Source organism: Nyctereutes procyonoides, unplaced genomic scaffold, assembly GCF_905146905.1.
Source record: "Nyctereutes procyonoides isolate TBG_1078 unplaced genomic scaffold, NYPRO_anot_genome, whole genome shotgun sequence".
Lineage (NCBI taxonomy): Eukaryota > Metazoa > Chordata > Mammalia > Carnivora > Canidae > Nyctereutes > Nyctereutes procyonoides.
In genome coordinates this window covers 38,785,325-38,802,312 of record NW_026575043.1, presented here as the reverse complement: position 1 = coordinate 38,802,312, position 16,988 = coordinate 38,785,325, and the positions used below count along the sequence as shown (strand labels likewise).

General features: G+C 47.4%; 1 gene segment (V, D, J or C); it reads left to right on the top strand.

The window, feature by feature from the left end:
* The first annotated feature begins 16,036 nt into the window (after nucleotides 1–16,036).
* LOC129508298 (probable non-functional immunoglobulin lambda variable 5-48) lies at nucleotides 16,037–16,556 on the top strand. The segment is given in 2 exon segments: nucleotides 16,037–16,099; nucleotides 16,204–16,556. Coding segments are annotated over 2 exon segments (399 nt in total).
* Nucleotides 16,557–16,988: the final 432 nt, after the last annotated feature.

Genomic DNA, 16,988 nt, shown 5'->3' with positions numbered 1-16,988 from the left:
TTGTTTTTTTGTTTTTATTGAGATTCGGTTTGCCAACATATATTATAACACCCAGTGCTCATCCCTCATGTGCCGTCCTCAGTGCCCATCACCCGGTTACCACAACTGCCCACCCAACTTTCCTTCCACTACCTTTTGTTTGTTTCCCAGGTTTAGGGGTCTCTAATGGTTTGTCTCCCTCTCTAATTTTTCCCACTCAGCCCCCTCCTTTTCCTTATAATCCCTTTCACTCTTTCTTATATTCCTCGTAGGAGTGAAACCATATGATGATTGTCCTCTGACTGACTTACTTCTCTCAGCATAATACCCTACAATTCCATCCACATTGAAGCAAATGGAGGGTATTTGTCCTCCCTTATGCTGAGTACCATTCCATTGTATTTATAAACCACATCGTGTTTACCATTCAGCTGTGGAAGGACATCGTGGCTCCTTCCATGGTTTAAATGTTGTGGACATTGCTGCTATGAACTTTGGGGTGCAGGTTTCCTGGCATTTCACTGCATCTGTATCTTTGAGGTAAATACCAAGTGCTGCAATTGCTGGGTTGTAGGGTAGCTCTATTATTTATTTATTTATTTATTATTTATTTTTTTAATAAATTAATTTTTATTGGTGTTCAATTTACCAACATACAGAATAACAACCAGTGCTCATCCCGTCAAGTGTCCCTTCAGTGCCCGTCACCCATTCACGCCCACTTCCCACCCTCCTCCCCTTCCACCACCGCTAGTTCCTTGCCCAGAGTTAGGACTCTTTATGTTCTGTCTCCCTTTCTGATATTTCCCACACATTTCTTCTCCCTTCCCTTATATTCCCCTTCACTATTATTCATATTCCCCAAATGAATGAGAACATACACTGTTTGTCCTTCTCCGATTGACTTACTTCACTCAGCATAATACCCTCCAGTTCCATCCACGTTGAAGCAAATGGTGGGTATTTGTCGTTTCTAATGGCTGAGGAATATTCCATTGTATACATAGACCACATCTTCTTTATCCATTCATCTCTATATGGACACCGAGGCTCCTTCCACAGTTTGGCTATTGTGGACATTGCTGCTATAAACATCGGGGTGCAGGTGTCCCGGCGTTTCATTGCATCTGAATCTTTGGGGTCAATCCCTAACAGTGCAATTGCTGGGTCGTAGGGCAGGTCTATTTTTAACTCTTTGAGGAACCTCCACACAGTTTTCCAGAGTGGCTGCACCAGTTCACATTCCCACCAATAGTGTAAGAGGGTTCCCTTTTCTCCACATCCTCTCCAACATTTGTTGTTTCCTGCCTTGTTAATTTTCCCCATTCTCACTGGTGTGAGGTGCTATCTCATTGTGGTTTTGATTTGTATTTCCCTGATGGCAAGTGATGCAGAGCATTTTCTCATGTGCATGTTGGCCATGTCTATGTCTTCCTCTGTGAGATTTCTCTTCATGTCTTTTGCCCATTTCATGATTGGATTGTTTGTTTCTTTGGTGTTGAGTTTAAGAAGTTCTTTATAGATTTTGGAACTAGCCCTTTATCTGATATGTTATTTGCAAATATCTTCTCCCATTCTGTAGGTTGTCTTTGAGTTTTGTTGACTGTATCCTTTGCTGTGCAAAAGCTTCTTATCTTGATGAAGTCCCAATAGTTCATTTTTGCTTTTGTTTCTTTTGCCTTGGTGGATGTATCTTGCAAGAAGTTACTGTGGCCCAGTTCAAAAAGGGTGTTGCCTGTGTTCTCCTCTAGGATTTTGATGGAATCTTGTCTCACATTTAGATCTTTCATCCATTTTGAGTTTATCTTTGTGTATGGTGCAAGAGAGTGGTCTAGTTTCATCCTTCTGCATGTGGATGTCCAATTTTCATAGCACCATTTATTGAAGAGACTGTCTTTCTTCCAGTGGATAGTCTTTCCTCCTTTATCGAATATTAGTTGACCATAAAGTTGAGGGTCCACTTCTGGGTTCTCTATTCTGTTCCATTGTTCTATGCGTCTGTTTTTGTGCCAGTACCACACTGTCTTGATGACCACAGCTTTGTAGTACAACCTGAAATCTGGCATTGTGATGCTCCCAGCTATGGTTTTCTTTTTTAAAATTCCCCTGGCTATTCGGGGTCTTTTCTGATTCCACACAAATCTTAAAATAATTTGTTCGAACTCTCTGAAGAAAGTCCATGGTATGTTGATAGGGATTGCATTAAACGTGTAAATTGCCCAGGGTAACATTGACATTTTCACAATATTAATTCTGCCAATCCATGAGCATGGAATATTTTTCCATCTCTTTGTGTCTTCCTCAATTTCTTTCAGAAGTGTTCTATAGTTTTTAGGGTATACATCCTTTACCTCTTTGGTTAGGTTTATTCCTAGGTATCTTATGCTTTTGGGTGCAATTGTAAATGAGATTGACTCCTTGATTTCTCTTTCTTCAGTCTCATTGTTAGTGTATAGAAATGCCATTGATTTCTGGGCATTGATTTTGTATCCTGCCACGCTACCAAATTGCTATATGAGTTCTAGCAATCTTGGGGTGGAGGCTTTTGGGTTTTCTATGTAGAGTATCATGTCATCGGCGAAGAGGGAGAGTTTGACTTCTTCTTTGCCAATTTGAATGCCTTTAATGTCTTTTTGTTGTCTGATTGCTGAGGCTAGGACTTCCAATACTATGTTGAATAGCAGTGGTGAGAGTGGACATCCCTGTCTTGTTCCTGATCTTAGGGGAAAGGCTCCCAGTGCTTCCCCATTGAGAATGATATTTGTTGTGGGCTTTTCGTAGATGGCTTTTAAGATGTCGAAGAAAGTTCCCTCTATCCCTACACTCTGAAGAGTTTTGATCAGGAAAGGATGCTGTATTTTGTCAAATGCTTTCTCTGCGTCTAATGAGAGGATCATATGGTTCTTGGTTTTTCTCTTGCTGATATGATGAATCACATTGATTGTTTTACGAGTGTTGAACCAGCCTTGTGTCCCGGGGATAAATCCTACTTGGTCATGGTGAATAATTTTCTTAATGTGTTGTTGGATCCTATTGGCTAGTATCTTGTTGAGAATTTTTGCATCCATGTTCATCAGGGATATTGGTCTGTAATTCTCCCTGTTGGTAGGGTCTTTGTCTGGTTTTGGAATTAAGGTGATGCTGGCCTCATAGAATGTTTTTGGAAGTACTCCATCTCTTTCTATCTTTCCAAAGAGTTTTAGTAGAATAGGTATGATTTCTTCTTTAAAGGTTTGATAGAATTCCCCTGGGAAGCCATCTGGCCCTGGACTCTTGTGTCTTGGGAGGGTTTTGATGACTTCTTCAATTTCCTCCCTGGTTATTGGCATGTTCAGGTTTTCTATTTTTTCCTGTTCCAGTTTTGGTAGTTTGTGGCTTTCCAGGAAAGCGTCCATTTCTTCTAGATTGCCTAATTTATTGGCGTAGAGCTGTTCATAATATGTTTTTAAAATCGTTTGTATTTCCTTGGTGTTGGTAGTGTTCTCTCCTTTCTCATTCATGATTTTATTAATTTGAGTCTTCTCTCTCTTCTTTTTAATAAGGTTGGCTAATGGTTTATCTATCTTATTAATTCTTTCAAAGAACCAACTCCTGGTTCTATTGATCTGTTCCACAGTTCTTCTGGTCTCAATTTCGTTGAGTTCTGCTCGAATTTTAATTAACTCTCTTCTTCTGCTGGGTGTCGGGTCCATTTCCTGTTTTTTCTCTAGCTCCTTTATGTGTAAGGTTAGCTTTTGTATTTGAGTTCTTTCCAGTTGTTGAATGGATGCTTGTATTGCGATGTATTTCCCCCTCAGGACTGCTTTTGCTGCATCCCAAGGATTTTGAATGGTTGTATCTTCATTCTCATTAGTTTCCATGATTGTTTTTAATTCTTCCTTAATTTCCTGGTTGACCCTTTTATCTTTTAGCAGGATGGTCCTTAACCTCCACGTGTTTGAAGTCCTTCCAAACTTCTTCTTGTGATTGAGTTCTAATTTCAAGGCGTTATGGTCCGAGAATATGCAGGGGACGATCCCAATCTTTTGGTATTGGTTCAGACCCGATTTGTGACACTGTATGTGGTCTATTCTGGATAAAGTTCCATGTGCACTTGAGAAGAATGTGTATTCAGTTGAGTTTGGATGTAAAGTTCTGTAGATATCTGTGAAATCTATCTGGTCCAGTGTATCATTTAAAGCTCTCGTTTCTTTGGAGATGTTGTGCTTAGAAGACCTATCGAGGGTAGAAAGAGCTAGATTGAAGTCACCAAGTATAAGTGTATTATTATCTAAGTATTTCTTCACTCTGGTTAATAATTCGTTTAAGTATTTGGCAGCTCCCACATTCAGGCATATATATTGAGGATTGTTAAATCCTCTTGTTGGATAGATCCTTTAAGTATGATATAGTGTCCCTCTTCATCTCTCACTACAGTCTTCCGGGTAAATTTTAGTTTATCTGATATAAGGATGGCTACCCCTGCTTTCTTTTGAGAACCATTTGAATGGTAAATGGTGCTCCAACCTTTTATTTTCAGGTTGTAGGTGTCCTTCTGTCTAAAATGAGTCTCTTGTAGACAGCAAATAGATGGGTCCTGCTTTTTTATCCAGTCTGAAACCCTGCGCCTTTTGATGGGGTCATTAATCCCATTCACGTTCAGAGTTACTATTGACAGATATGAGTTTAGTGTCATCATGATATCTATTTAGTCCGTGTTTTTGTGGATTGTTCCACTGAACTTCTTCTTAAAGGGGAATTTTAAGAGTCCCCCTTAAAATTTCTTGCAGAGCTGGTTTGGAGGTCACATATTCTTTCAGTTCCTGCCTGTCTTGGAAGCTCTTTATCTCTCCTTCCATTTTGAATGAGAGCCTTGCTGGATAAAGTATTCTTGGTTGCATGTTCCTCTCATTTAGGACCCTGAATATATCCTGCCAGTCCTTTCTGGCCTGCCACGTCTCTGTGGAGAGGTCTGCTGTTACCCTAATATTCCTCCCCATGAAAGTCAGGGATTTCTTGTCTCTTGCTGCTTTAAGGATCTTCTCTTTATCTTTGGAATTTGCAAGCTTCACTATTAAATGTCGAGGTGTTGAACGGTTTTTACTGATTTTAGGGGGGGATCTCTCTATTTCCTGGATCTGAATGCCTGTTTCCCTTCCCAGATTGGGAAAGTTTTCAGCTAGGATTTGTTCAAATACATATTCTGGGCCTTTGTCCCTTTCGGCGCCCTCGGGAACCCCAATTAAACGTAGGTTTTTCTTTTTTAGGCTGTCATTTATTTCCCTTAATCTGTCTTCATGGTCTTTTAATTGTCTGTCTCTTTTTTCCTCAGTTTCCCTCTTTGCCATTAACTTGTCTTCTATGTCACTCACTCGTTCTGTCACTCACTCGTTCTTCCACCTCGTTAACCCTCGTCGTTAGGACTTCTAGTTTGGATTGCATCTCATTCAATTGATTTTTAATTTCTGCCTGATTGAATCTAAATCTGCAGTCATGAAGTCTCGTGAGTCCTTAATGCTTTTTCTAGAGCCACCAGTAGCTGTATAATAGTGCTTCTGAATTGGCTTTCTGACATTGAATTGTAATCCAGATTTTGTAACTCTGTGGGAGAGAGGACTGTTTCTGATTCTTTCTTTTGAGGTGAGGTTTTCCTTCTAGTCATTTTGCTCAGTGCAGAGTGGCCAAAAACAAGTTGTATTGGGAAAAGGAGAGATAGAGAGAGAAGGAAAGAAAAGAGAAAAAGAAAAAAGAAAAAGAAGAAAAAAAAAGGAAAAAAGAGAAGAAAAAGAGAAAGAAAAAGAAAGAAAGGTGAAAAAAAGGGGGGGTGGGGGAAGCAATCAGAAATCAAAAGGAAAGAAAACAAAAACAAAAAACACGGGGGAGTATCTTCTGATTCTGTAGACTTTAAGTCCCTTGACTTCCCCTGGAACTTGTCCGTCCAGCTGGTCTTCTGGGGGAGGGGCCGCTGTGTTGATTTTCAGGTGTTAGCACTTGGGGGAGCTGCTCTGCCCCTTCCTGGTGCAGGGCTCAGTGGGGGTTGTTTACCCCGTGATGCCCCAGGAGGAACAACCCCAGTGGCTATGGCAGCTCTGGAAGCCTGGATTCAGCCTCCGCAGGAACTACGGGGCTCGGGGCTCTCGGTTCTCCGTCTGCAGGGCCTGGAGGCTCTGGGCGGGGCCGCTGATCTGCTCAGCTCGGGGCAGGAGCGTCCTTGCTGTCCTGGGCCCTCCCGGCCTCTGCCTGTCCCGGGGGAGGCCGGATCCTGGGCTGTGTCCCGGCGCCCTGTGCTCCGGGGCCTGCGCTGGTGGATTCGCGCCCCCGCCCCGCAGCCCCCTCCGCGGAGCCGCCGCCCGAGCCCCTCCGAGCTGCTCTGGCCCCGCCGTGCGCGCTGCAGCCCTTAGGGAGCTCGGCGCACTCTCCCGGGGCGCAGGTGTGTGTTAGTGTCCCCGGGAGCCCGAGGGCATCCCCGCCCTCCTGGGTCCTGCTCCAACTCCCTGTGGGCCCCTTTCCGCCCTGGAAGGTTGATGCAGCTCCTGCTTCTCCGGGACGGGGCTCTCCTGTCCTGGGGACACTCGCCCCGGCCTCAGCCCGGCTCCTCGCGGGGCCCCTCCCCCTCGGAGGCCTTTTGTTTCTTTATTTCTCTTTCCCCGTCTTCCTACCTTGATAGAAGCGCGAACTCTTCTCACTGTAGCATTCCAGCTGGTCTCTCTTTAAATCTCAGGCCGAATTCTTAGATTTTCAGGATGGTTTGAAGGTTATCTAGGTAATTTGGTGGGAACAGGTGATTTGGGGACCCTGCTCTTCCGCCATCTTGCCCCTCCTCCAGAACGATTATTTTTCCTTCGTAATTCCTGCTCTGAGCCCCTTGTGAGACGCACTGAGCTCTGTGCTTCACACGGAGCAAGATGTGGCTTTGATGTCCAGTCTCCCAGATTTGTTCACCATGAGGTCTGCATGTGCACACATACACATGTCTGAAGATGCTTGAGGGTGCTGTGAACTGGAGGTTCCTTCCCAGGCTCCAGGCCAGCTGGCACCTCACCGCCAATAGAGGGCTGGGTTGACATGTGGCCACAGCCCTGGCTCTCACCTTACAGGGGACCTAAGTCCACATGCAGGAGGGTGGTTTAAAGCTTCCACTCATGTACCATCTTCCTGGAAGCAAACAGCAGCACACACACTAGTTTGCTATTGAGTTTCTCCCAATGAGTTACTCCATGCAGTGTGTTTCATGGTGGAAGACCCATGGGTTTATTGTTGTAGATATAATAATAATTAGCAGTATTCAAGAATTATTCCATTTATGGCATAATTCACACCTCTTATACCTTATGTCACATATAAAGTATATGTAAGATACCATATATCTTATACCTATGGATAAAAGTTCCAATTTCTAGCATTATTTATGGATTAACCTTGTACAAAAACTGCTTGGGCCTTAAGCATGAAGAACCCAATGTGTTCTCTGGTGCACGTGGCACCCACCTGTACATGTCTTACCAGAGAGTCAGAACTGGACACATTTTTTAGTTTGCACAGGCAAGTCAGATGGGATGTCTGGGTCCAGCTGTGGAGGGACAGGGAGCTCAGCGCTGCCTGGTCACAGTGGTGACCGCCTCCTGCACTGTTCTCACTGATAGGAAGGTTCGAGCATTTGAGCCCCCTGGTAGTTAGTTGTCTCTCAGGGCATCTAGTTGCCTGTGCAGACTCAGAGCTGTGCTCTAATGAATAGGTATTAGGTCATAATGTCCACCTGCTTCCTCCCCTGCATTGTCCTACATAGCTCCCCCTCCAAAGTGTGGAGGATAGAAAGAGAGAGACCCTCAGACAGGTCCACCTGAAAGCCCCCTCCTGTTGGCCTTGGAACGGTCAGGCTTCTCCAGGGGTGGGGTGTGAATGTGCATGAGGAGCCCCTTCCTCAAGGATGTGGGTGGCAGTGAGGGAGACCGAGGGCGCTCCCAGAAGATCTGGAGATCTCAGGGGGTGAGCTCATGGTGGCTGCACCTTAGCCTGACCCCCTTTCCTCCCCAAATTTCTCCATGCTCCCCCTTCTGCACTGGTGACAGGCATGGTGCAACAGTGGGCTCTCTTTCTCTGTCCTCATATACTAGGCTGTTTCCTCATGAGATAGATCAGAGGCAGACACATATCTGGCCCCTGATCCACCTGCACCTCCCTGGGCTCCTTTCCACAACTCCTTCTGCGTTGATGTGAACCTGAAGATCCTGAACCAAGAGCCACCCTTGGGACACTGGGGGCATCAGCTCCATCTCCTGTCCTGTTCCTGTCATGACACAACCTGTCTCTGTCTCATGTCAGCTGAGTCCTCAGTGGTGCTGTGGACACATGTGGCAAATCTCCTGTCTCCCGGGAGAGGTCAAGATTTCCTCAGCAGGACTGCAATAGAGATGCGGAGTACTCAGATTGGGTCCTAACCTGGGACCCCACTCGGGTCAGGGTGAGGGGTAAGGTCAGGGATGAACTGGGTCAGATATAATGTATCTTTTAGGACATTACTGGATGCTCTGATTGCCCCCTGTTCACTATGGGGTGGCACCCCTCACTCTGAGGGCTACACTAGGAGCTCAGGGGACACCCACAGAAGTGAAGCATATCAGAACACCATGGTTAGGCACCTGGAAAACCTGAAGGCAGATGGTCCATGAGCCTGAGGTGGTCAGCATGGGAGAGAGCAGGTGATGTGCAGAGTTCACACCCCTCAGCATCGAAATGTGAGGGAGATGGTGGTGTTAGCTGTGGGCCCCTAGTGTCCACAGGGAGACCCACCTGGAGATGTGTTGAGTCCTGCTGCAGAGAGCCTCCTGAGGGTAGTATACTGGCCCCAGCAGGGAGGCTGGTTGTAGGAGTGACCTCTAAACCTGACTCTGAAAATGAGAGTTGGGGTCAATCTCGGGGTGGGGGTTGTTCACTGAGCTTTCTTCACAGATTCATCCAGTGCTGTTCTGAACAGGCTCTTCCTTCATGCATGCGGACAGGGCTCTCTGTGCACACAGTGAGTGCGGATTGCATAGCCAGTTCTCACTATGGGTTCTTTCTGGGACAGATCACAATCTCTCACCATGTCCACATTGCCATCACCTGTTGTCTTGCTTTGACCACAGAATATACTCAGAGGAAGCACGTGCTATCTGTTGACAAAGGGTAAGAGCCCATCCTCACCCTGCCCTGTCTTCCCTTCTGCCTCCCTGACCGGCCTTGTTCCAGGGATGGCTTCTGATTGACCAGTGTGGGAGGCCTCTGAGCACACAGAGGCTGGTGCGGGAAGAGCAGGGTCTGTAAGTGATGGGACTGCTGTGACCCTTCAGCATCTGGTGAAAGACACTCAGGTGAAACTCCCCACACCATTTGCTAGTAAGAAGCCCAGCCCAGGCCTCACAGCTCTGGAAAATGTTGGGAACTTACAGAGTCCATGCGCTGAACCCAGAGTTGTTAGAGGTAGGGTATGAGGCAGTGGGATTGGATTTAAGAGAGGTGGAGAGCAGGGGATCAAGGCCACCCCTACACTGAGCAGATCCATCACTGGGTGGTTTTAGTTCTCCAACCCCACCTGAGGCTGATGCACAATGGCTGGGACAATGTCTTGAGAAGGGTAAGATCAAGAGAAATCAGGCCCTCAAGGAGAGATGTCTGGTCCCCCACCCACCTGAGCAGCTGAGATCAGATGAACTGAAGTCTGAGGAGGGGACACTCCCGAATGGATGGTGCACATAGGAAGTTTGATGTCCCCCTGCCTCAGGACCGGCCAGAGCAGCAGGGAATGGAAGGTCCCTGCATCCCATTGCATGGAGTTTGCACTAGAAGCAAGAACAACATCAGCAGAAATACGTGAGCTGCACAACAACTCCCAGGAGCAGCCCCTAGAACCATGGGAAGAGTAACCGACCCTCGGGGGCCCTGATCGATTCTCTGGCTCCAGGTCTGGCAGTTCAGTCACCCTGACCATCACTGGGCTCCAGGCTGAGGATGAGGCTGATTATTATTACTGCTCAACCTATGACAGGAATCTCAACGCTCACATGGGGCTCCAGGCCTGTGGGGACATGGACACAAACCTGCTCTCCTCACAGTGATGCAGTTTCCTTGTGCAGAAACCAGCTTCTGCCATGACTTCTCCTTCCCTTTCTGTTTGACTTAACACTGGCTTGTGAAACCTAGCCTAGGCAACTTTCTCTATAGTTTATGTCCTGTCCTCTTCATCCTGTACCCAAAAAGTGTCCCTGAAGTCACATGTTCTCTATTGTATGCAAACTAGTGAAATTCCTGGGTACTGGGGCAGGTTGCCCTGGGGACAGAGTCCCTGAGGACTGTGCTCATCACCTAGGGCTGCCATACCATAGTCCCACTTACTGGGTGGCTAAAAAGATACTTATTTTCTCACAGTTCTGGAGGCTGAACAGCAAAGTTGAAGGCATTGCCAGGTTTGACTTCCCCTGAGGTCTCCTTGGCTTGCAAATGGCTCCATTCTCCCTGGGTCCTCACATGGCCTTTGCTCTGTGGCTTACGTCTGGCCATCTCAATCTCTTCTTATAAAGACACCACCCCTACTTATTAGGGCAGCACCTTTATGGTGTCATTTGTCCATAACTATATCATTCAATGCCTTATCTCTAATCATCATAATGGTGGTTATGCTTTCGACATAGGATTCTGAGGGGAAACAGTTCCGTCCATATCAAAGGGTCAGGATAGAGTTAGGACTGAGTCCAGCTGTGTCTGACTCAGGATGGTCATTCATCCTGATGATATGCATGCATGACATCACCAAACCCTTAGTACGTGCCAGACTTGAGACTAGGGGCTCAATGGGGAGAGGAAGCTGTGCACATGCTCCTCTTTCTGCCCTAAGATTGATTGATTGATTGATTTTTGAGAAGGAGGGGACAGAAGGAAAAGGTGAGAGAATTCTCAAGCAGACTCACAATAGAGAACAGAGCTTGATGCGGGGTTCAATCCCCAGACCCTGAGATCGTGACATGAGCTGAAATCCAGAGTCACATGGTTAACCCATTAAGCCACCCGGGCACCTCTGGAAAGTTCATTCTAACAGCTACCACATATCACACTCATCTCAAAAGATACTGCTCTAGAGATTCAGAGTTAAACACTACATGAATGTCACTTTGTCACTGCTCCCTGCAGAGCTGTGTCCTGCACTTGCCGAAGAGATTCCTAGGAGTGAGTCACAGTATTAAAAGCTACCGGAATGACTGTGGTCCTCAAGTATATGGGTCACATTGACAGACAGTGAAGATTCTACTAGCACGACCCACTGGGGATGCACACCTGGGCTCTTCCCATGACCTCTCATCCTTGCAGAGAGGCTCCCTGTCCCCTCAGTTCTGTGAGGAGTGCGCAGGGACTGGGAGCCATGCTCACCAGGGTGTCCCCTGAGAGGAATGCGCATGACATCCTGTACAGAAGAGTCCATAGGTCCCTGGGACCTGTCACTGCACCGGACGTGATCCCGATCATCACGTTTTGCACCTTATATATGCACTGTATTTTTTTGTTAATACTTCAATGCAATGAAAGATACAATTATTGGACATTCAATTTTAAAACTTTTATTTTCTCTGAAAAATGATCAAGTTCTGCAAATTTACTTTTCATCAACTCTATATGGCACCTATTTGCTGAATTCAGCTAAGTCTCTGCACTTACTGAAAACTTTCTCTATGATTCAGGAGCAAACTCTGTCTCATTGTGCATGTAAAATATAACTTTTCACTGAAATTTCAGAAAGACATAGCACAAAGTTTCCAAGGTATGTTTCTGTTGTGGTGAATGTGGAGAGGAAAAAAAAAAGTGTGTGTGTGTGTGTGTGTGTGTGTGTGTACATGTGTATAATTTTGAATATACAATAAATTATATACTTTTTAAAATTTATGCTTAGACATATATTCTGATTAATAAGTCAACGCCCAAGCACACACATTCTTTTTAGATTTGTTCATTTATTTCAGGGGAGAGACAGCAGTGTAAGCAGGGGGAGGGGCAGAGAGAGAGGAAGAAGGAGAGAAGAAGACTTGCTGTGGAGGGCAGAGCCCAACTCGGGCTTGAACTCATGACTCTAAGATCATGATATGAGCTAAAATCAAGAATCAGAGGCAGAGAGAGAGATCGAGAGAGTGTGAGAAAGTTAAGAGAGAGATAGAGGGAGATGAAAGAGCGATTGAGTGAGGGTGAGAAAAGCAGAACACCGTACACATTTTCTGTAGGTATTTCTGGAGCAGGTGGGTGCTGGGGACAGTCTGGGGTGACTGTGCAGATTCCCAGGCCTCTCCCATGACACCTCTTCAGAACAGATCAGCACCAAAGGATTGTTCAATCTAATGGAGAATTCATGTCATTTTCTAACAGTCCCCATGGGGACCGAGGACAGCGTGAAGCCTGTTTTCCTGTCACTCAGCCCTGCTCAGCCTCTCAAGGCCCACTTTCAGGGTGTCCTAGGAGGCTTATCCCTCATCCTCTTCTCTCTTCAGTCTCCCCTCCCACTGGTGCCCCCTTTCATCCTGACCCCTGTACCCTTTGAGAAGACGCCACCCCTCAGGTCAGGGCTCCAGCCCCAGGTCCTGCTGGGACAGCTGTGCTGAAAGGTGGGACATAATGAGCTAATCTGGGTATTTCTGATGCTATGGAGCAGCCTCTTCTCACACCTTTCTTCATGGTCCTTGTTGATGGACACTTGGCTCCCCACTGGGGATGGACAGGAGAGGAATAAAGGGATGGGGCTAGGGGATGGATTGCACCTCAGTGAGGTCAGAGAGAGGAGGATCTCCCCAGCCTTCCCAAAGAATGGGATATGGCTTTACCAGGGCTCCATCCTGGGGTACTGACAGCAGGACATATCCTCCCTCAGGGGCTATGTCTCATGGCACCCCCCTCCAAGATGCGACTCTAGGAATTGCGGGGTGTGTGGTGGTGAGGAGGTTGCAGCCTAGTGAGGGGCTCCAGGGTGAGGAATCCATCCCATGTGTGAGGAGGGGGCGGTGGTAATGACACTTGTCAAGGAGAACCTGTCCCTCCCCCAGGCAGGTGCGGACACTGCCTTTCCCATGTGGTGCAATGTGCACCGCAACTACTAGGGGTGCTGTGGGCACAAGTCTGAGCCACAAGGGTGAGCCTGGACCTGTGGCCCCAATACCTAGGGGCTGGGCTGGTGCCCTCTGCTCAGGGAGGCCTCCTTCCCCCCAAGGCCTTCAAGTCACCAGCCCCAGGTCCTGGGAATGCAAACTCCAAGGCAGAGGGGATTCAATCTGGTTGATAGAGAGGGTGGGGCGGTCAGGAGGGATGGGGGGCAATCTGAATGGAGGTCTAGCTCCCATCCAACTCAGGGAAAGGGCCAGATAACTTTGGGCATCTCTGTAGCAGCTGGGGGGCAGGGAGAGAGCTCTCTGGTCATCTCTACTGTGACAGGCACCCCTTTTCTACTCACCCTTCTCCCTCACCACACAGAACACTGGGCTCTGGCATCAGTAGAGGGTCCTTAGGTGGCCACTTGGAAATTTCTTTCACCTTGGTCCTCAGCTTGGGGTGTTGGTAAGACACTAACTCCATCACTCTGACTCTTTGTCCTTATTTCAAGGTCCTGGGCATGGTCTTTGGCATTTCAGCCATTATCAGATTTGGAGACTCTGGACCAGGAGGTCACCATCATCTACTCTAGGTGCCATGGTGACACGGGATCTAATCACGTCTCAGTTCCAGCTCGTAGTGCTGCTGTCCCCAAAATGCTGACTTTTGGAAGTACCATCTCTGCAGGGAATCCAGACTGACCTTCTGCCTCCAAGTCAGAGATGTGTGCCTTCACAGACCATCTGTGGCTCCAGTCTGAGGGTGAGGCTGGTGGCTATTTTCTCACAAATGACAGAGACTTCAATGGCCACACAGCGCTGTGTCTCCAGGATGGTCTGAGTCATAAAGCACCCTCTGGGGCCCCCTCAGCAGATCCTTAAACCTCTGAGATTGTTGTCACCATGTCTCCAGTACCTGAAGGTCTGAGGCCCCTCCATGGCAATATGGATCCAAGGATGTTCCTCTCCTCTGATCCCATTCAGGTTTAAAACTGAGACATTCCAGTGACTCACGATCTTCCTAGCCATGTCCACACAGCCAGGAGCTCAGGGTCTCTCAAGGATGCGGGTGAGGAGGACAGGCAGAGACTGATTCCAGACATGTGTAAATGTGAAGGACGTGGAGGCAGCACTGGAACCGGGCCCAGAAGCCTCTGGTCCCACATGGCTCCGCAGATACCACAGAGGAGATCATTGAGATGTTAGTCTATTCAGTGTTGGCCTCTGGGCTCTGTGGAAGTCTACACGGGGAAATAGTCTCCATTTCCCGAGTTATAATCAATGATCTAATAAAGTTCTGTGACTGCTCAGCTGGTGAGCTGGTACACAAGGTCTCTGCTGCCCCACTGTAGTGAGAGGGGCCTCCCTTAGCCCAACACCCCCTTTGTCAAAATTCCCAGCTACCTGTGTCCTTCTCTGACATCAGGTTCAGCTCTTTAAAGAGGGTTAGCAAACCCAGGTGATCTCACTGGGTGCCAGGAATATCAGAGACGAAGGGAGTGTTTGGGGTCAGAGGCAAGTGGGACAAGCCGGGGCAATCCTAGGTGGCCTCTGCCAGCAGTGATAGCACCCAGTGCCTTCAGGGGATACAGGTATCAGTGTGCTTTCTAGAAGACGCTGACCTGCCAGGACCTAGGGGTCATCACTCAGGCCTCCTCGACCCCTGGTTCAGCTTCTCTCCTCCTCCTCTGTTTCCTTCCATCTGTGAGAGCCCTGGGCAGGGAGAGTAGACAGCCAGTCAGCCAGCACGGGCTTCCCTGAGTATAGCACCTCCTCCCCCATGGAACTTTCTGGAGATATAAGGAGCACACCCCACATGCACATAGGCAGCATCTCAGTAGGTGTGTCCCTTCTGTCCTTCCAGGTACTGAGTGCAGTGTCTGGAATAAAAGACAGTTGGAGATCTAGGGGTACAGTTGACAGACACTGACTTTGGAAACAAATCAGAGGGTTCCAGTTAAACAGCATTCCGGTTATGAGAATGTCACTGATCCACCTAAGAACCTAGAACGCTGTATTCCTTTAAATGTTTTACGAGGGCTCACTTTGGCAGCACATAAACTAGATGTTATAGAAAATATATGAACCAAAACCATTGGAACCACCAGATCTCCAAGTGTTTGTTAGATATGCCTTGTGAAAATGTCTGCATCTTATGCCAATCTGTGGAGAGGTTTTAAAATAGCATTTTCAAAATCAGTGAGGGTGACAGACAAAGCATGAGAGACCACTAACTCTGGGAAATGAACAAGGGGTAATGGAAGGGGAGGTGGGCGGGGGCTTGGGGTGACTGGGTGATGGGCACTGAGGGGGTACTTGGTGGGATGAGCACTGGGTGTTATGCTTAATGTTGGAAAAAAATAAAGTTGAGACATCCAAACAAATAATAAATAAATAAATAATTAGCATTTTCAATCTTTTCTAATAAAATTATTCTACTTTTTTGAATTTGTGCTAGAGACAACTTTGTATCTAGTAAAGCATGTGATTCATATCTTTTCAGTGGAGTAGATTTGGAAAAAATGTTAAATTAATTTATACATATTTTCTATAGAAGTTCTCAATTTGATTTTTTTTTCATTTTCATTTTTCTGCAGATTACCTGCAGGTGCTGCTGTGGGACTGTGCATGGTCCATACAGAGCTGTTCAATGAGGACCATTCACTCAAAGGAGCCTTTGTATCAGGGATGGGTCCTGTGTTCATGATGGGGACTCAGCAGCTGTGTCCTCTGAGGCTTGGCAGAGTCCTGTGAGCAGGGACCTGTGTGCGGCCTCAGCAGGTGCTTCCTCCCCGGGCTCTCCTCAGGGCTGAAGCCAACCCTATCCTCCTGTGTGTGTGGTGTGAGCTGAACCCAAGCACCAGGGCTCACCGAGTGGCCTGGCAGGCACTGCGTAGATTGTATTTGCATGTACAGCCCCTCCTGTGGCAGAGGGCGGAGGAGAAAAGGAGGCCTGGGTCAGCCCAGCCCACTGTGGGGACCAAGCAGCTCTGTCATCATGGCCTGGATTCCTGTCCTCCTCGTGGTCCTCTCTCATTGCACAGGTAGAGTTAAATGCAGGGAAGCCCTGTATCTGTCCCCGTGGCTTGGGTCCTGAGAAGCTTTACCATGGTCCTACTCTATCACACATGAGTGTCTCTGTCTGCAGGTTCCCTGTCCCAGCCTGTGCTGACCCAGCCGCCCTCCTTCTCTGCATCCCTGGGATCAACAGCCAGACTCACCTGCACCCTGAGCAGTGGATTCAGTGTTGGCAGCTACTACATAAACTGGTTCCAGCAGAAGCCAGGGAGCCCTCCCAGGTTTCTCCTGTGGTTCTACTCAAACTCAAATAAGTACCAGGGCCCTGGGGTCCCCAACCGCTTCTCTGGCTCCAAGGACACCTCGGCCAATGCAGGGCTCCTGCTCATCTCCGGGCTGCAGCCTGAGGACGAGGCTGACTACTACTGTGCTACGGGTCATGGCAGTGGGAGCAGCTACACTTACCCACAGTGTCTCAGCTGATGAGGAAGTGAGACAAAAACCCCTCCAACAATGATTCTTGTCACAGAGTCTGTTTTATTGAGAAGCCTCTGTGGAGGCTCCTGTAGGGGAGAGTCCTGTGTGGGGACACCTGTCTTTAAGGAGAGAGGAGTGACACACAGATTCTGCTATTGCCTGAGGCAGCACAGGTGTCTCACAGGGAGCACATCTAGGGGAAAGAATAGAGCCCAGATACTCATGCCCTAGGGTCTGAATAAATATTTTTAAAGCAATAAACCTTAGTGTTTCCTTCTTATTGTATTTCCTTTACTACTTACATGGGATATTTCACATCCATTGTCTCTGGTCAACAATTGTGTGGATTTTCTTTTTCAAAGCAAACAAATGAGCCACTCACAGATTTGTTCTAATCAGTGATTTCTCATACATTTGGCTTTTGCAAATGAAGAGTAG